General features: G+C 42.7%; 2 protein-coding genes across 5 annotated transcripts in view; one reads left to right on the forward strand and one right to left on the reverse strand.

Annotated features, from left to right (window-relative positions):
- The window catches only part of LOC112217896 (protein yippee-like 5), a 19,509-nt gene extending 12,720 nt beyond the window's left edge, over nt 1–6,789 (forward strand). For 2 of the 3 annotated variants that reach the window (XR_002948530.2, XR_006079285.1), the window contains exon 3: nt 6,657–6,784. Coding sequence is in view for 1 of the 3 variants with exons in the window: in XM_042300961.1 (XP_042156895.1) it covers nt 6,657–6,715 (59 nt within the window). In the remaining 2 variants the exon portion in view is untranslated. Of the gene's footprint in view, nt 1–6,656 lie in introns of all 3 variants that reach the window. The other variant, XM_042300961.1, reaches the window with a different exon arrangement.
- LOC112217895 (AN1-type zinc finger protein 3) lies at nt 5,522–20,021 on the reverse strand. 2 transcript variants are annotated; one of them, XM_024378502.2, is made up of 7 exons: nt 19,753–20,019; nt 19,299–19,657; nt 16,669–16,709; nt 14,263–14,469; nt 7,465–7,533; nt 7,207–7,383; nt 5,522–7,093 (listed from the first exon to the last, which is right to left on the reverse strand). In XM_024378502.2, the coding sequence occupies exons 2-7, from the start codon at nt 19,361–19,363 to the stop codon at nt 6,939–6,941; spliced, it is 714 nt and encodes a 237-aa protein (XP_024234270.1). In that variant the 5' UTR covers nt 19,364–19,657; nt 19,753–20,019; the 3' UTR covers nt 5,522–6,938. The 2 variants fall into 2 exon arrangements, with proteins under 2 accessions (XP_024234270.1, XP_024234272.1); XM_024378504.2 differs by lacking the exon at nt 7,465–7,533 and having other exon boundaries at nt 19,753–20,021.
- Between the last annotated feature and the right edge of the window lie 32 nt (nt 20,022–20,053).

Genomic DNA, 20,053 nt, shown 5'->3' on the forward strand with positions numbered 1-20,053 from the left:
ATATATTGAAGCAACATCTCAAGACATCAGTCAGGAAGTTAAATCTTGGTTGCAAATGGGTCTTTCAAATGGACAATGACCCCCCAAGCATGCTTCCAAAGTTGTGGCAAAATTGCTTAAGGACAACAAAGTCAAGGTATTGGAGTGGTCATCACAAAGCCTGACCTCAATCCTATAGAAAATGTGTAGGCAGAACTGAAAAGCGTGTGTGAGCAACGAGGCCTACAAACCTGACTCAGTTACACCAATGTGTGACCCAAGTTAAACAATTTAAAGGCAATGCTATCAAATACATATTGAGTGTATGTAAACTTCTGACCCACTGGGAATGTGATGAAGGAAATAAAAGCTAAAATAAATAATTCTCTCCTATTATTCTGACATTTCACATTCTTAAAATAAAGTGGTGATCCTAAGACAGGGAATTTTTTTACTAGGATTAAATGTCGGGAATTGTGAGAAACTGAGTTTAAATGTATTTGGCTAAGGTGTATGTAAACTTCCAACTTCAACTGTACTTGTCTAACAGAACACAGACGGTGTTATTTAATGGAAGCCTATCAAATATAATGCAGTTAGAATCAGGAATTCCCCAGGGTAGCTGTTTAGGCCCCTTGCTTTTTTCAATTTTTACTAACGACATGCCACTGACTGAGTAAAGCTAGAGTTTCTATGCATGCGGATGGCTCAATGCTACTACAGCAACTGAAATGACTGCAACACTCAACAAAGAGCTGCAGTTAGTTTCAGTGTGGGTGGCAAGAAATAAGTTAGCCCTAAATATTTCTAAAACTAAAAGCACTGTATTTGGAACAAAATACTCACTAAATCCTAAACCTCAACTAAATCGTGTAATAAATTATGTGGACATGAGCAAGTTGAGATGACTAAACTGCTTGGAGTAACACTAGATTGTAAACTGTCATGGTCAAAACATATTGATTTGATACAGTAGTAGCTAAGATGGGGAGAAGTCTATAATAAAGCGATGCTCTGCCTTCTTAACAACACTATCAACAAGGCAGGTCCTACAGGCCCTGGGTTTGTTGCACCTTGACTACTGTTCAGTTGTGTGGTCAGGTGCCACAACGAAGGACTTTGCAATTGGCTCAGAACAGGGCAGCACGGCTGGCCCTTGGATGTACACAGAGAGCTAATATTAATAATATGCATGTCAATCTCACCTGGCTGAAAGTGGAGGAGAGATTGACTTCATCACCACTTTTATTTATGACAGGTCTGTCTAAACTACTGGCACACAGCTCGGACACACATGCACACCCCACAAGACTTGCCACAAGAGGTCTCTTCAGAGTCCCCAAGTCCAGAACAGACTATAGGAGAAACACAGTACTACATAGAGCCATGACTACATGGAACTCTATTCCACATCAAGTAACTGACACAAGCAGTAAAATTAGATTTAAAAAACACCTTATGGAACAGCGGGGACTGTGAAGCAAAACAAACATTGGTACTGTAGATACAGTGGGGCAAAAAAAGTATTTAGTCAGCCACCAATTGTGCAAGTTCTCCCACTTAAAAATATGAGAGGCCTGTAATTTTCATCATAGGTACACTTCAACTATGAGAGACAAAATGAAAAAAAAAATCCAGAAAATCACATTGTAAGATTTTTAATGAATTTAATTGCAAATTACCATTCACAACCAAAGCTCACGCTGATGTTGGCTTCGTTCTGTAGTTATTATCTGAACCATTCTGACATCGGACCGTCATCCTCGGAACAGGAGGTTACATTGTCGTCAAGGCTTTATATAGGAAGGGAGAGGAGGGCGTGTTTGAAAAGTTTTATAGCCAGTTATGAGCCACAATGGAGTTCTCCACTGCCATGACACCATTTGGATCATACACTGATTGAGCATAGCCCTACCTTATGAAAACCCAAAACTGACATTTTATTCCTTCACAAATAATTTAATATTCAAACATTTAAATTGAACAACAATTCCATGTGAATCCGATAACTCTGATGTGTAGACTTTCCACTGTAGAGTTTGTCAGCTTATCATTGATGAGAATGTCTCAGATGACAACCGAACTGACATCATATTCATTAAGTACCACCGCATATGTTCAATTGGTCGGATTACCAGAATATAGTTCATTTCCCCCCACCTTCTGATGTTCCCAGAATCTCTGTTAACCAAAGGGTTTGCAAATGTAACATCAGTAGGGTAGAGAGAGGAAAAGGGGGGGGAAGAGGTATTTATGACTGTCATAAACCTACCCCCAGGCCAAAGTCATGACAATGGTTTGACCTTGAGGGAGGCAGAGAGTGCTGCCCGATCTGAGCCGCTTCATCGTAGCATCCATCATCTGGACGTTCCAAAATGAGAATAGGCACAGTTAAAGTCGGAAGTTTACATACACCTTAACCAAATACATTTAAACTCAGTTTTTCACAATTCCTGTAATATAATCCCAGTAAAATTTCCCTGTTTTAGGTCAGTTAGGATCACCACTTTATTTTAAGAATGTGAAATGTCAGAATAATAGTGATTAGTGATTTATTTCAGCTTTTATTTATTTCATCACATTCCTAGTCGGTCAGAAGTTTCCATGCTACCAAATACTAATTGAGTGTATTGCCTTTAAATTGTTTAACTTGGGTCAAATGTTTCGGTAGCCTTCCCACAAGTTCCCATTCCTCCTGAAGCTGGTGTAACTGAGGTTTTGAATTTTGTTCTGCCCATTCCCTTCTGATTTTGGCTTTAAGGGAAAGTCATTGTCCATTTGGAAGACCCATTTGGAACCAAGCTTTTACTTCCTGACTGATGTCTTGAGACGATGCTTCAATATTTCCACAGTTTTCCACCCTCATGATGCATCTATTTTGTGAAGTGCACCAGTCCCTCCTGCAGCAAAGCACCCCCACAACATGGGGGTGCAACAAAGCATCCCCCTTTTCCTCCAAACATAAAGATGGTCATTATGGCCAAACAGTTCTATTTTTGTTTCATCAGACCAGAGGACATTTCTCCAAAAAGTATGAGCTTTGTCCCCATGTGCAGTTGCAAACCGTAGTCTGGCTTTTTTTAATGGCGGTTTTGGAGCAGTGGCTTCTTCCTTGCTGAGTGGCCTTTCAGGTTATGTCGACATAGGGCTCATTTTACTGTGGATATAGATACGTTTGTACCTGTTTCCTCCAGCATCTTCACGAGGTCCTTTGCTGCTGTTCTGGGATTGATTTGCACTTTTTGCACCAAAATACGTTTATTTCTAGGAGACAGAACGAGTCTCCTTCCTGAGCGGTATGACAGCTGCATGGTCCCATGGTTTTTATACTTGCGTACTACTGTTTGTTCAGATGAACGTGGTACCTTCAGGTGTTTGGAAATGGCTCCCAAGGATGAACCAGACTTGTGGAGGTCTACATTTTTTTTTTGATTTCATTTGATTTTCCCATGATGTCAAGCAAAGAGGCACTGAGTTTGAAGGTAGGCCTTGAAATACATCCACAGGTACACAGGCTAATTGACATTGAGTCAATTGCCAATCAGAAACTTCTAAAGCCATGACACCAGTTTGTGCCTTTTAAACAGCTTGAAAAATTCCAGTCAACTTAGCGTAAGTAAACTTCTGACCCACTGGAATTGTGATAGTGAATTATAAGTGAAATAATCTGTAAAAAATAGTTGGAAAAATTACTTGTCATGCACAAAGTAGATGTCCTAACCGACTTGCCAAAACTATAGTTTGTTAACAAGAAATGTGTGGGGTGGTTGAATAACGATTCCAACCTAAGTGTATGTAAACATTCGACTTCAACTGTATGTACTGTAGATATTGCACCTATACTACTTTACTGTTTTATGTTGTACTACTGTAAAGAAAGTAGATTCTAATACATACTGTAAGGGCAAACAAATGTTTAATGTATTACTGTATGTATGAAATTAGGAGCTATACTACTTTAACATGTTAATCTTGTATGCTATTTTTTGTTTTTGGAGAACTGAAAGACAACCACATATTTAAAAACGAATAGGAGGCTGCCATTGTTCAAATGGTAGTTGAAAATAATGCCATAAGAATGTGGGAAATCCAGCAACGGCTGATTGAAAACTCTGTCTTACATATCAGAGTGAGCTTATCAACCATAGCCCACATTCTTAAACATCATCATGAGGCAAATCTGAGTCCCATTTGAAAGGATAAAACGGTACAAATACATGTACTAGTATTACACTTTTGAAACAGACTCAATGTTGCCAGTGAAATTTACTATACAGTATTTACTCTCATTTCAGAGAATCATGAAGTTGGATGCAAGTCCCATCCCCCAAGAACTCCTATTCATAGATTAATTTAGCAAAGACTAGTAGGAGAGGTAGGAACATCATTGGTCAGCGTGGGGGAAATGATATCATATGCGCAGTTATGAGCCACAATGGAGTCCTCCACTGCCATGACACCCTTTGGATCAAACACTGCCCATCTCTCATTTCCTGAACACCTTACATTCATCTTTTTCAGACGGTCAGGTGATCCTGAGCAGCAAATATATGTTCTAATTTGGGACAATGTGAGTTTCCATCAGGCTCGCAACAGTTTCCATGACCATACCAGGTTTACAATTCTCCATTTCTCAACCCCATTGCGTTTTCAGCATGGTGGTGGTATGATCGCAAACCCCATGAACATATGGCCCTTCTCTAGGCAATGGAAGCCGCCTGTGGTGACATTCCAGCTGAATCCTTGCCAGAAGATATTCTCTTCTCTCTCTCTCTTTCCCCCCCGGACCAAGGAGAATACCGACTGTGATCTGTGGCCAGACCAAAACAGAAATTGCATTGTTTTCGAAATGGAGTATGTGTGTGACTGTTTCGACAGGTTCTTTATCTATTCCATACAGTAGTGCAAATAGGCTTATTTTTCTTCCTTTATGTATGAAAAATATTTACTGTGTTTGTGCATACAGTATGCTGTTGAAATACATAACTTGCACTTGTTATGTACAGAGTAACAATCTTAGTCTTTCCACTGAAATAGTGACAGATCACACTGACATTCAGATCCTAATTTGATGTGCATCTCATTTTGAACAGGGAGCACATTTTAATTGCGGTTTCATTAAGCAAGATGGGGTTTGGGCACTGTTTCAGCACCTGAGATTTATTGGGAAACTAATGCCCATGATCTTGGAATGAGATGTTCAGAGAGCAGGTGTTCAACTTCACCTTTTGAGCAGAGAAGTGGGGCAATAGTGGACATTAATACAGGGAAAGGTTTTGGGAAATCCTCAAAACAAGGGCTAGATTAAATTAAACACAAATCGGAAGGGTATGGGCACAGACGCAATCGTATGATATTTATTGTTCCTTTGTCAGTCAAGTGTCTACTTTTCACACAAGTTGCATGTAAAAAGTGTCAATTTGAGCTTCCCCCCCCCCCATTACGGACATTGACAATAAGGTTTGCACTTCGTTGTTTGATGGACTCCTTATAAAGTCACCCATTATACACTTCAACTTTAAAGATCACACAGACGACCCGCTTCTCTAATCCAGTTTAATCATCCTCAGCAAAAAGGCCAAATACAATAAGAGAAAAAAGTTATTTTTTTTTATACATTTAACTAAATATGCAGCGCTATGCTAGTGTGTAAGTAAATCAAAACCATATGGTTAAATACAATTTCTTTTAAGATACAGAAAGATATTTCTTCCATTAGCACTCGCGAGAACAGGTCGCAAAATATCAAAATAAAACCAGCCACAACGGTACGCTCCTTTTTTGTTGTTGACCACTACACATCACTCCCTCCATCCTTCAAATCATCCCTCGCACCAGAAGGGGACCAGTGAGAGTCGAAGGAAGCAGAGGAGAGGGGGATGGAGTGAAGAATGAGATGAGCATTGGGACCAGCACAGTCAAGTAGTGTGACTAGGGTAGTAGGAGAAAATATGGAACAGACTAGCAGTATACTACTTAGAATGAACCAATGTATCAGGCATGCATTCTAAGTGGTATTCTATTATGGCCATATGAACAGAGCCATGGTTCAATAGTCCAAGGAGTCAGGGATTTTGTATGTACAGAAGAGGAAGTGCATTACAAAACAAAAGAGCAGGAACAGCATCACTCATTCAAAGGGCAGCAGGCAGAGAAGAACTTCTGCTTGTGTGTCTCCAGTCCATTTGTTCAGACTGATCCAAAAGAGGAGCGGAGGAGGAGGTTGGCTGCAGTACAAAGGTTAGTGGTCTGGTTTGGATTCAAACCACTCTGGCAGAGACTCATAGGAACAAACACAGCCACACAACAACTGACCCAGGACCTGGGGAACAATGTCCTCACTCAACACACAAGCCAATTCAATCCAATGCCATGCAGAGCCATTGGGCAAGGAAAAGAGAAAATAAGGTGGGGGAGTTAAAGGTCGATATCCCACCCTCCTACAACCTGAGGAGTGGTCTAGGGACAGACAGGTCTATGTTCCGTTCCTTAGTGACCATTGACATAGTGAAAACCTGCTGACAAAGACAACTAAGGAGCCGGTAAGGAGAGAGAGGTCAGTTTCATATAGGAAGTACTGTTGCAGACAGTCTTTTGTGATCGGGGAAAAAGAGTGTTGCGCTATGGTGGTGCTGCTGTGTGCTAAAAGAAATAATCTGACCGTTCTCTCTTTACAGGGTCCTTGTTGAATCTGAAGACTGGGCGAGTTAAGGCTGTGAAAACGAACATGCGATAGTGACAGTGTGGCTCCAGAGGTTGCCGTGGGGACAGTGTCCAAGTCAGAGTCCAAACTGTCAAGACTAACAGGAGTGGATCAACAATACTAAGATCCAGAATGGTGGGGCAAATTGTGAGTCTATTTCAACCATGCTCGCTCTCCCTTCCCCCACTCCCTCCCTCGCTCCTTTCACCCTCTCTTGAAGTGCCTAGTGTGGAGACGGGCGGTCAATGGGAGCAACTCAGGAGCACTCTTCTCCAATGCGCTGGCACGAGCGGCCCACCTTGCGGTCCAGCTTCACCATCTTGAGGACAGCCTCTTCACGCCCACGCCCCAGGTGGTCGAACAGGCAGTCGTGCTGCTCAGGTAGACGGTGCAGCATGCAGAACACGTAGCCTAGGAGAGGAAGAAAGACCGAAGGAGAACAATGTTAAAATGACTGAAGTCACAGTTAGGAGACATGAAAACTAAGGGCAGATGTGTTTGTGTCGTTCCCATGCAGTACTTACCGCAGCGACAGGAGCCCAGTTCCTGCTGTACCAGCTCCAGTTTGGTTTGGCAGCGATAGCAGCGCCGGCGGTTTTTCTGCTTGGGTCCTGGGCTAGGCTCCTCGCTAACCGCCTCCCCCTCCTCAGAGTCCCCCCGTGCCTGTTTCTCCGGTGACGCCTCGCTCTCCAGCCCTGAAGCTGAAAGAACAGAAGGTTACACAGTGTCAGAGTCCAACGTACAGTTTTGCACAAACACAGGGAGCAGGAGCAAGGCTGTACCTGATTCGCAAGGACGTTTTTTGGGCGTACAGAGGGTACCTTGGGCTGTTTCTGTGCATGATAATAGTTCTGTGGAGAGAGAGAGAAAAAGGAAAAAAAAAAAAGTGTAAGACAGGAAACATTCCTCATTGATCAAGAGCCCAGATGTCTGTCACCTAGACCAAGAAGCAGGGAATTAGATACAGCTTTGAAGACAAAACAATCTTGAATTTAAGACCTTGTGGCAATGTTATGTAATAAGATAAGCTCAGGTAACTGCGAAATTCATATAAAAATCCTGACATGCCAAGTCTCTGTTTATATCAACATACCCTTACATTAACATGAAGGGAACAACAACACAAGATACTGCAGTTGGTTTAAAACTGGGAACCTTAAGTGAAATCCTGGGAGAAGCAAGCAGATCTTAAGATTGTCAGTGCAACTGTGTTGCCCCTCTATGCGTCCTATCTAGGCCAGGCTGAGTGCATGCATTGCCAGCAGAGTAAGACAGACACAGAACCACTCCTCCAGAGGCAGAAATAGAAGCAAGCTGTCAGTCCAACCTTACAGACCTCTGCCAACACAGATCATGAAATACATACAGTATATACACTGAGTATACAAAACATTAAGAACACAGGCTCTTTCCATGACAGACACCGGGTGAAAGCTATGATCCCATATTGAAGTCACATGTTAAGTCTACGTCAAGCAATGTAGATGAAGGAGAGGAGACCGGTTAAAGAAATATTTTTAAGCAGAGACATGGATTGTTTGTGTGCCATTCAGAGGGTGAACGGACAAGACAAAATGTTTAAGTGCCTTTGGACTGGGTATGGTAGGTGCCAGGTGCACTGGTTTGTGTCAAGAACTGCAAAGCTGCTGGGTGGAGATTTCCACCCTTCAGTTTCCAGTGTGTATCAAGAATGGTCCACCACCCAAAGGACATCCAGCCAACTTAACTGTGGGAAGCATTGGAGTCAACATGGGCCAGCATCCCAGTGGAACTCTTTAGACACCTTGTAGTCCATGCCCAACAAATTGAGGTTGTTCTGAGGGCAAACTCAATATTAGGAGGGTGTTCCTAATGTTTTGTACACTAAGTGTACATTGAAAGCAGGAGGTTCCACACGTGTGGTTACTGAGTTAATTTTGGGATGCTAATTTCTTAATTGTTTTTATTTGACCAGATAAGTTGACAGAACATATTTTCATTTACAGCAATAACCTGGGGAATAGCTACCGGGAGAGGGGGCGAAGGAGTCAATTGGAAGCTGGGGATGATTAGGTGGCCATGATGGTATGAGGGCTAAATTGGGAATTTAGCCAGGACATCCGGGTTAACTCTTTTAATGCCATTGATTTTATTTAACTAGGCAAGTCACTTAAGAACAAATTCTTATTTACAATGACAGCCTACCCCAGCCAAACCCTAACACTGGGCCAATTGTGCGCTGCCCTATGGGACTCCCAATCACAGCCAGCTGCGATAAAGCCTGGAATCGAACCAGGGTCTGTAGTGAATGCCTCCAGCACTGAGATGCAGTGCCTTAGACCGCTGCACCACTCAGGAGTATACCACCTGTCACCGGCTTCATCAATAAAGTGCATCGATGACGTCGTCCCCACAGTGACTGTACGTACTAGAGGTCGACCGACTGACTTTTCATTCAACGGCGATAACGATTATTGGAGGACCAGAAAAAGCAGATACCGATAAAAACATTTTTTTTAAACGGTGGATTTTTATTTAATTGTAATAATGACAACAATACTGAATGAACAGTTATTTTAAGTTAATGTAATACATCAATAATGGAACATGTTAAATTTGGTTTAAATAATGCAAAAACAAAGTGTTGGAGAAGAAAGTAAAAGTGCAATATGTGGCATGTCAAAAAGCTAACGTTTATGTTCCTTGCTCAGAACATATGAAAGCTGGTGGTTCCTTTTAACATGAGTCTTCAATATTCCCAGGATATAAGTTTTAGGTTGTAGTTATTATAGGACTATTTTTCTCTATACCATTTGTATTTCATATACCTTTGACTATTGGATGTTCTTATAGGCACTTTAGTATTGCCAGTGTAACAGTATAGCTTCCGTCCCTCTCCTCGCCCCTACCTGGGCTCGAACCAGGGACACATCGATAGTCACCCTCGAAGCATCGTTACCCATCGCTCCACAAAAGCCTTGCAGAGCAAGAGGAACAACTACTTCAAGGTCTCAGAGCGAATGCAACGCTATTAGCACGCACCCCGCTAACTAGCTAGCCATTTGACATCGGTTACACCAGTGCACGAAAGATTGAATGAATGCTTATGAGCCTGCTGCTGCCTACCACCGCTCAGTCAGACTGCTCTATCAAATCATGGACTTAATTATAATAAACACAGAAATACGAGCCTTAGGTCATTAATATGGTCAAATCCGGAAACTATCATTTCTAAAACAAAATGTTTATTCTTTCAGTGAAATACGGAACAGTTCCGTATTTTATCTAACGGGTGGCATCCCTAAGTATAAATATTGCTGTTACATTGCACAACCTTCAATGTTATGTCATAATTATGTACGGTCTTTGTTAGGAAATGATCTTCACAGTTCGCAACAAGCCAGGCGGCCCAAACTGCTGCATATACCCCGACTCTGCTTGCACAGAACGCAAGAGAAGTGACACAATTTCCCTAGTTAAAAGAAATTCATGTTAGCGGTAAAAAATATATACTAGTGTATCGATTTTGAAGAAAGGCACTGATGTTTATGGTTAGGTACACATTAGTGCAACGACAGTGGGTTTTTTCACAAATGTGCTTGTTAAATCGTCACCCGTTTGGCGAAGTAGGCTGTAATTCGATGAGAAATTAACAGGCACCACATTGATTATATGCAACACAGGACAAGCTAGATAAACTAGTAATATCAACCATGTGTAGTTAACTGGTGATTATGTTAAGATTGAGTGTTTATTTTTTTACAAGATAGGTTTAATGCTAGCTAGCAACTTACCTTGGCTTCTTGCTGCACTCGCTTAACAGGTAGTCAGCCTGCCACGCAGTCTCCTCGTGGAGTGCAATGTAATCGGCCACAATCTGTGTCTAAAAATGCAGATTACTGATTGTTATGAAAACCTGAAATCGGCCCCAATTATCGGCCGAACTCTAGTACGTACATAATCCAACCAGAAGTCATGGATTACAAGCAACATCTGCAATGAGCTAAAGGCTAGAGCTGCCACTTTCAAGGAGTGGGACACTGATCCGGATGCTTAAAAGAAATCCCGCTATGCCCTCAGAAGAACCATCAAGCAGGCAGTGTCAATACAGGACTAAGATTGAATCCTACTACACCGGCTCTCGTCAGATGTGCCTGGGCTAGCAAACTATTACGGACTACCAAGTGAAACCCAGCCGCGAGCTGCCCAGTGACACGAGCCTACCAGACGAGCTAAATTCCTTTTATGCTTGCTTCAAGGCAAGCAACACTGAAGCATGCATGAGAGCACGAGATGTTCTGGACGACTAATCACGCTCTCCCTAGCCCATGAGAGCAAGACCTTTAAACAGGCCAGCATTCACAAAGCCACGGGGGCCAGACGGATTACCAGGACGTGTACTCTACGCATGTGTAGACCAACTGGCAAGTGTCTTCACTGACATTTTCAACTTCTCCCTGACCGAGTCTAATACCTACACGATTCAAACAGACCACCATAGTCCCTGTGCCCAAGAAAGCGAAAGTAACCTGCGTAAATGACTACAGCTGTGTAGCACTCACGTCGGTAGCCATGAAGTGCTTTGAAATGCTGGTCATGGCTCATATCAACACCATCATCCTGGAAACCCTAGACTAGAGGTCGACGGATTAAATCAGGCCCGATTTCAAGTTCTTGACAATTGGTAATCAGCATTTTTAGATGCCAATTACGTTGTAATCCACGAGAAGACTGCGTGGCAGGCTGACCACATGTTACATGAGTGCAGCAAAGAGCCACGGTAGGTTTCTAGTTTTTTTGTATATCCGAAACATACAATATACTTGCACTGAAGCCGCTCAACAACTACATCATACCAGTCATCCAACAGATTCCCATTCACAGCAACACACAGAAGCATTCAGAGTCAATGCCCTGCTCAAGGGCACGTTGACAAATCTACCACCAGGCCAAAAAATGTAAACCCGAACCCTCCAAGATCTCCCCCCACAGTTCCCCCAAAAGCTGTCCCTCAACCATTTGAGGTCCGTCCCACAGCCCCCCCTCAAAAAATATAAGAACCCCCCCAACAACCAAGAGAATGAACTAAAGAGAAAAAAGGAAAAGACAAGGTTGCTAGCTAGCATTAAACTTCTTATGAAAAATAATCACTAGTTAACCCAATATCAACCATGTGTAGTTAAGTAGCTTGTCTTGCATATAATCAATGCAGTGCCTGTTAATTTATCATTGAATCACAGCCTACTTCACCAAACTGGTGATGATTTAACAAAAGCGCATTGCCGAAAAAGCACTATCGTTGCACCAATGTACCTAACCATGAACATCAATCCCTTCCTTAAAATCAATACACAAATATATATTTTTAAACTTGCATATTTAGTTAAGAAATTAATGTTTGCAGGCAATATTAACTAGGGAAATCGTTGAACTGTGTGAAGACCATTACTTCCTTACAAAGGCCGTAATTAATTTGCCAGAATTTTACATAATTATGACATAACATTGAAGGCTGTGCAATGTAACAGCAAGATTCGATAAATTACGGAATGGTTACGCATTTCACTGAAAGAATCAATGTTTTGTTTTTGAAATGATAGGTCATTAATATGGTCAAATCCGTAAACTAAGGCTTGTATTTCTGTGTGTTTATTATAATTAAGTCTGATTTGATAGAGCAGTCTGACTGCGGGGTGGTAGGCATCAGCATGCTCGCAAGCATTCATTCAAACAGCACTGCGTTTGCCAGAAGCTCTTTGCAATGCTTGAAACACAGCGCTGTTTATGACTTCAAGCCTATCAACTCCTGAGATTAGGCTGGCAATACTAAAGTGCTTATTAGAACATCCAATAGTTAAAAGGTATATGAAATACAAATGGTAGAGAGAAATAGTCGACGCGTCATAATTCCTATAATAACTACAACCTAAAACTTCTTAACTGGGAATATTGAAGACTCATGTTAAAAGGAACCGCCAGCTTTCATATGGTCTCATGTTCTGAGCAAGGAACCTAAACGATAGCTTTTTACAGGGTACATATTGCACTTTTACATTCTCCTCCAACACTGTTTTTGCATTATTTAAACTAAAATGATTTTATTTATCTATTATATTAAGTTAAAATAAGTTTGAGTAGTGCTGTAATTGTTACAAAAAAATATATCTTTTTTTTTTTTTTTTAATTCAGCCGATTAATCGGTATCAGCTATTTTTAGTCCTCCAATAAATCGGTATTGGTGTTAAAATCAGAATCCGTCGACCTCTATCCTAGACCTACTCCAATTCACATACCGCTCCAACAGATCACGCAATCTCAATCGCACTCAACACTGCCCTTTCCCACCTGGACAAAAGGAACACCTATGTGAGAATGCTATTCATTGACTACAGCTCGGAATTCAACACCATAGTGCCCTCAAAGGTAATCACTACGCTAAGGACCCTGGGACTAAACACCTCCCTCTGCCATTGGATCCTGGACTTCCTGACGGGCAACCCTTAGGTGTTAAGGGTAGGCAACAACACATCTGCCACACTGATCCTCAACACTGGGGCCCCTTAGGGGTATGTGCTTAGTCCCCTCCTGTACTCCATTCACCCACGACTGCATGGCCCAGCACAACGCCAACACCATCATTAAGTTTGCTGACGACCCAACAGTGGTAGGCCTGAGCACCGACGAGAGCATATAGGGAGGTCAGAGACCTAGCAGTGTGGTGCCAGGACAACAACCTCTCCCTCAATGCGAACAAGACAAAGAAGCGGATCGTGGTCTACAGGAAAAGGAGGGAAACTGCTTGGCATCGACCGTAGGGCGCTACAGAGGGTAGTACGAACGGAGCGGTATATCACTGTGCTTCCTGCCATCTAGGACCTATATACTAGGCAGTGTCAGAGGAAGGCCCAAAGTAATTGCCAAAGAATCCAATCATCCAAGTCAGACTGTTCTCTCTGCTACTGCACCGCAAGCGGTACCGGAGAACCAGGTCTAGGTCCAAAAGGCTCCTTAATAACTTCTACCCACAAGCCTGCTGAACAATAAATCAAATGGCCACTCAGACTATTTACATTGACACCCACCTCATAACACCCAAGCCAGCAGTAGAATGCAAGGTGGTGTCATGCATAAAAATGGTCAGTTGACCATTATCTTGGCTAGCATGGCTAGAAGAGATGTCAGTGACTTTGAAAGAGATTTAAAAAAGGGCATAGGGGGTTTGAAGGGTGTGTGTGTGTGTGTCTCAGTCTCCTCAATTTAAGTATTTAAATGAGTTCATATAAAATACTATTCAAAACTTTCTCCAAATAATTGTTTCCAAATATCCCTAGGACCAAACAGACCTAGGTTCAAATCTTAGTATTTAAAAATACACTTAAGTATTTCCTAATAAATTTCCAAATATTCTACTTGTATTTTCAAATTTAAAAAAATATTAAAATACTTCCTTCAAAATGTATGTGAAAGTATTGAAATACCATAAATAGTATTTGAACCCAGGTCAGATTGAATGACTGAAAATGAACTCAGCTATAGTAATTCATTCAAAGGTTCCAGAAAGTGCAACATCTCAAAACTAAGTTGTGGACCCTTCATCTTACCGTCCTGTGTATTGGATAACATGGGGACAGGGTCTTCGGTTGATGCAGATGGCTGCTCGGAGTTAGTGAGTGGCGACGACAATAGGGATTGGCTACTTTTGCTGCTGCTACTACTCATCTCGCTATTGAAGACAGCCGATTGGGTACTCCCAGTGCTCGGGCTGGGTTTTGGGGCACAGTCCTCATCTGTCTGCTTCTTCTCGATATCTGAAAGAGATGAAATATAATGCTTTTTAGAGCCCCAAGCACCACATACGTCAGCTCTTGACAGACCAGCTGCTTCAATACATCAACACCATCATGCTGGAAACCCTAGACCCACTCCAATTCGCATACAGATGACACAATCGCACTCCACACTGCCCTTTCCCACCGGGACAAAAGGAACACCTATGTGAGAATGCTGTTCATTGACTACAGCTCAGCGTTCAACACCATAGTGCCCACGAAGCGCATCACTAAGCTAAGGACCCTGGGACTAAACACCTCCCACTGCAACTGAATCCTGGACTTCCTGATTGGCTGCCCCCCAGGTGGTAAGGGTAGGCAACAACACCTGCCATGCTGATCCTCAATACTGGGGCCACTCAGGGGTGTGTGCTTAGACCCCTCCTGTACTCCCTGTTCACCCACAACTGCATGGCCAAGCACAACTCCAACACCATCAAGTTTGCTGACGACAAGTGGTAGGCCTGATTACTGACAACGATGAGACAGCCTATAGGGAGGTCAGAGACCTGGCAGTGTGGTGCCAGGACAACAACCTCTCCCTCAATGTGAGCAAGACAAAGGAGATGATCGTGGACTATAGGAAAAGGAGGGCCGAACAGGTCCCCATTAACATCGACGGGGATTAAGTGGAACGGGTTTGAGAGCTTAAAGTTCCTTGGTGTCCACATCACCAAACTATCATGGTCCAAACACACCAAGACTGTCGTGAAGAGGGTACAACGCCACCTTTCCCCCCCTCAGGAGACTGAAAAGATTTGGCATGGGTCCCCAGATCCTCAAAGTTCTACAGCTGCACCATCAAGAGCATCCTGACCGGTTGCATCGCCGCCTGGTATGGCAACTGCTCGGCATCTGACCGTAAGGCGCTCCAGAGGGTAGTGCGTACAGCTCAGAACATCACTGGGGCCAAGCTTCCTGCCATCCAGGATCTATATACTAGGCGGTGTAAGAGGAAGGCCCAAAGTAATTGTCAAAGAGTCCAGTCACCCAAGTCAGACAGACTGCTCTCTGCTACTGCACAGCGCCAAGTCTAGGACCAAAAGGCTCCTTGAAAGCTTCTACCCCGAAGCCATAAGACTGCTGATCAATTAATCAAAATGGCCACCCCCTCGTTTTATACACTACAGCTACTCGTTTATTATCTATGCAGTCACTTGACAAAATTACCTCGACTAACCTGTACCCCTTGTATATAGCCTCATATTTGTTAAGTAATGTTAATGTGTTAACTTCTAGATTTTATTAAATTGTTTTACTTTAGTTTATTTAGTAAATATTTTCTTAGATTTAATTCTTGAACTGCATTGTTAGTTAAAGGCTTGTAAGTAAGCATTTCACATTAAGGTCTAAACCAGTTGTATTCAGCACATGACAAAACATTTGATTTGGCACACAAACATACACGTGGGGGCATGCATCACCACCCCCAAGACGCCCATCATAAACTCAGATGGAATGGCTCAGAATGACCGTATTTTAGGCTACCAGAGTCTATCCATCAACTCCCCATTCCATAACAGCACAAGCTCAAAAAGCAGCTGGGTCATATCTTAATCCTTCATAGAACTAATTTCTGCTGTCGCTGTGCTCTTGTGTATCAAATCTATTCTAAGCAATGCTGCCCCTTTAGGTACCGTCTTCACCGAGCTCACTCGTTTCCATGGACACTGCCAGAGTTCCAGCATACTTTCTCTCTTCCACACCTCCCAAAAAGGACTACAGAAGCCAGTCACAATCTCAATTTTAGAGCTGCAATCATTTACCACAGCAGGCTTGAGAGTCAACACCCTGACATACAGGCATACATGATATCAGACCTGGGTGAATATTTTCCCTGACACCCATCTTACTCATTCTTGAGAGATCACCATTATGCCAGTAAGAAGTCCATCTGGAAATAGGCTATTTTCAGAATCCAGAAAGGGCCAAAACCCTTTTTTTTTTTTTTTTTACAGCATGCCTATGGAGTATTTCATAGGGATTTTTATACCATAAGAGGAAACACTACTTCTACAAAATATGTCTAACGAACTAAGTTGGCTAATCGAAAGTGTTAGAAACAGCAGAGACATCACACGAGGAAGAAATCTGCACACCCCCTCCTGATGTCTCAGGTACACACAGAGCTCTGCCACATAACAGAAACCCATTGTCCACACATATGGGAAGGCTTACCAGCAAAACATTTTGAGCAGAGGTTCATGGTTTTACTGGACCTGGGGAGAGATAAAAAAAATGTAAAAAATCAGTCACAGAAAGATGGTACCAAGCCCACTAAACAATTTGTCAACGCAATCTGCCCCTTATTTGCAGCTAAACAACAAATAAAAACATGCATGACTATTTCAATTCCTCTCAGGACACTCAAACATGAGCCATTTTTTTGTACCCAGACAGTCTGATGGACCTACGAGGTTGCCATAGCTACAGAGTGAGTGAAAATAAGCTGATGGCAGGGGTGACAGATGACAAAGTCATGGCAGGGAAGAAGAGAAGGGGGAAACAAACAAAGGCTATGGGGGAGGGGAATGTAAAGGGCGTCACAAATCGTTCAAAAGGGAAGAAGCACAAGGTAGTAATACAGTGGATCTTTTTTACAGCAACAAATGAGTGACAGGTAGACCAACATCCCTTTGATCTTATCCCTCATTGGTTAAGAAGCTAATCAGTCCAGGCTAAGCAGATGTGTGGAGAGGCCATCCTGACAGGCTTTGACTTTTAGGACAACTGACCAACCTGGCCAGTGAGGGGTCATTACTGACTGGAGTAGGCTAGTCAACTCAACATGGATAGACCCAACAACTACAAGATCATTGTGGATCAATCACATTTTTGCAATACTGTATACATTACAAGATGTTTTGGTCAGAAATAGGCTAGACAAAATCTAGGCCTATATAGAAAACCAAACATCAAAGCAGACAGGTTCTCTCCTCTCACAATCCTAATCATGTAGAATAAGTCCAACTCAACACATGGCAGACTAAACTCCATGACACATGCATGCAAACAAACCAAACCCTTCCATGTAATATCAAAAACATGTTCAACCCAACAACAAAAAATATCTCCCACTAAACATGCAGCATTTTCTCAGGCTTTCCTTTGAATCCCTCCCTCAATGACATCATGTTTCCAGTGGTTGGCTAATGGTTGTTCTCATTCTGGACATCTCTGACACTCACAATGCTGGGACGTTTCTGTTTAGGGCTCTGTGATCACTGTCAATATGGGAGAGGCTGGAACGAAGGTATTCAGCCCATTGTGCCCTTTGGAGGTAACGTGACCAATGCAGTGTTCCAATTGACTTAGGATACATTTAGAACTCATCAATTTCCCCACGTACATCACGTGTCATTCAGCGGCACAGTGTCTAAGCATATACCTAGAAAAGCCTCCATCATAGAAGTGAGTTCTGACCAGCCCCATGCTAGCTTAATCCTTGAATCCTTTCACTACATTGAAGACTTGTCTGCCTACCCACTTTCAGTATACGCATTATAACCGAATGCCTTGTCTTCCTACAGGCTTCCGCTGAGCTAACATGTTGATCAAAACATAATATCAGTCTAGAATGGTCTGTCCAATGGACAGTGTCCATAGAAATCTACGGGCCTGTCATTATCAAAGACGGTCCTTTGCACTCAGTCACAATTTTATGCACCAGGTAAGAACTGACCAAAAACAGAAAGGCGCTGCAAATTCATCCCGGATTTCTTGAAACTAGCCAACTTCTAAATGCAAAGCCTATATCCTGCAGTGTTGAGATAGACACCCCTCCCAATGTTTAATGAGGCATAGCCTGCCATGACTGACAGTCCTAGTCAACAGCAATACTCAAACTGAACAGGATGTGTTCATGGCTCTGGATGTAAGCATACATACTCTAAAAAGAGATAGGCTTAACACACAAGGGAAGGGCTACAAGGAAAGAACGCCTGAGAGGCCTTCAGAGGGGAAAACTGACAAGCTTCAGACACCTCAAACCGGGTGTGGACTGCAGGAGCAGTAAACAGGCTGCCGATTGCGTCATCTGACGTTGACAGATGTGAGGAATTCAGTTCTCACATGTAGCCTAAGCAAAGTTGCCAACAACCGGATGTTCCGGGATACAACCATTTTCAACCTAGCTTCCCTTTCCGCTGAAAAACAGCAGACCACTAGGCTACCTGCCCTGAAGAGCCTCAGAGTGACTAGTAGAGTGCATGGGCCGAAAGAGATGGGCAGGGTTTTGGTAATAAAATTCCCCATCATTGCCCATACAGGATTGACTGCCAAATTCAAACAAATCAACAATTTTTTATTCCTAGCATTGCCTATAATCTTTGCTTGGTCCCTCTATTTCACAAAGGAGACTGGAATGTGAGGGAGGAACGTGCTGTAACTCGATGATTGTGTTTACACTGTAATGACAGTCGGGAGAACATTGGATAAAGTGTCCAACGTTTCATCTTCAGTTAGGATATCACAGCTATATGACTGGCTACATTTCCATTTAAGGAGACCTAGCTAAACAAACTAGACCACATCAGATTCTAACCAAAAAACGGAAAACATTCAAAACCACAGTTGTAAAGTCATGCTCTGAAGATTTCACGCTTTGATAGAACTACACTCACTGACAGAGGGGAGATGTATAAAAACATTCAGATCAGTTGTGTAGCTAGCTCAGATATCAACTTATCCCCAACCCCCACCCGGTCTGCCCAACAGAACAACAATGTATTTAGTCTAGCCGACATTAATTACCATCCCCACATTAACCCATCTCCACAACAAATAATACATGATGTGCGACATCTTACCCCCAAAATCCACAGGGACACCGAGTTGGTAAAGGTTTGCTGCGCTCACTACCAGTATCCCCCATGTCTTCAATAAAATGATGGTACGCAAGGCTGGGGAGGAGACAGGGGCCTTGTCTTTGTCAAGGATCTTCAGCCAACTCAAATATATGATATCCGCTTCTATAAATAGTCCTCGGTCAATTTGGACAAAGAAGGTGGATGGCTTTGCCGACACGAGCGGCCACAGGGATCCGAATAGTCATAAACAGCTCAGTTTGGATTAATTGAGCATTCAAGTGTCCACACCGGACTCAACGCAATCAGCTGGCGCTCGGCTACTACGAATAGCCAGAGGGGGTGTCAGTGCTTTATCCAACCTGTAACATGAACCACACAAATTCAACATTACAATATATATTTCCAACAATCTCAATATTATCACACGTATTCGACACAGCGTATAAACAGTTACCTCGTTATCATTCCACTATGGTACACCGTGTGCTGCGTCCCTCTCCGTGGGACCACCCTATTTATCTTGCCTGTGGGGGCAGTCTGGCCTCAAAGACGATACGTATTATACAGCGGGCCGACATGTACAAAGTAATCAGATCAGGAAACTACGGGTACCTGACCCTCATTATGGCTCACATTTAGAATAAAACGTGCACTGTTCCCTATCAATAGAATCAAAATGGCGTGCTTTGAACACAATCCCCAGTGTTTCAGATTCCTGCGTAACGAGGGCAATGAACTATATAGGAACCAACTGG

This window comes from Oncorhynchus tshawytscha, linkage group LG18, assembly GCF_018296145.1.
Source record: "Oncorhynchus tshawytscha isolate Ot180627B linkage group LG18, Otsh_v2.0, whole genome shotgun sequence".
Taxonomy (NCBI): Eukaryota; Metazoa; Chordata; class Actinopteri; order Salmoniformes; family Salmonidae; genus Oncorhynchus; species Oncorhynchus tshawytscha.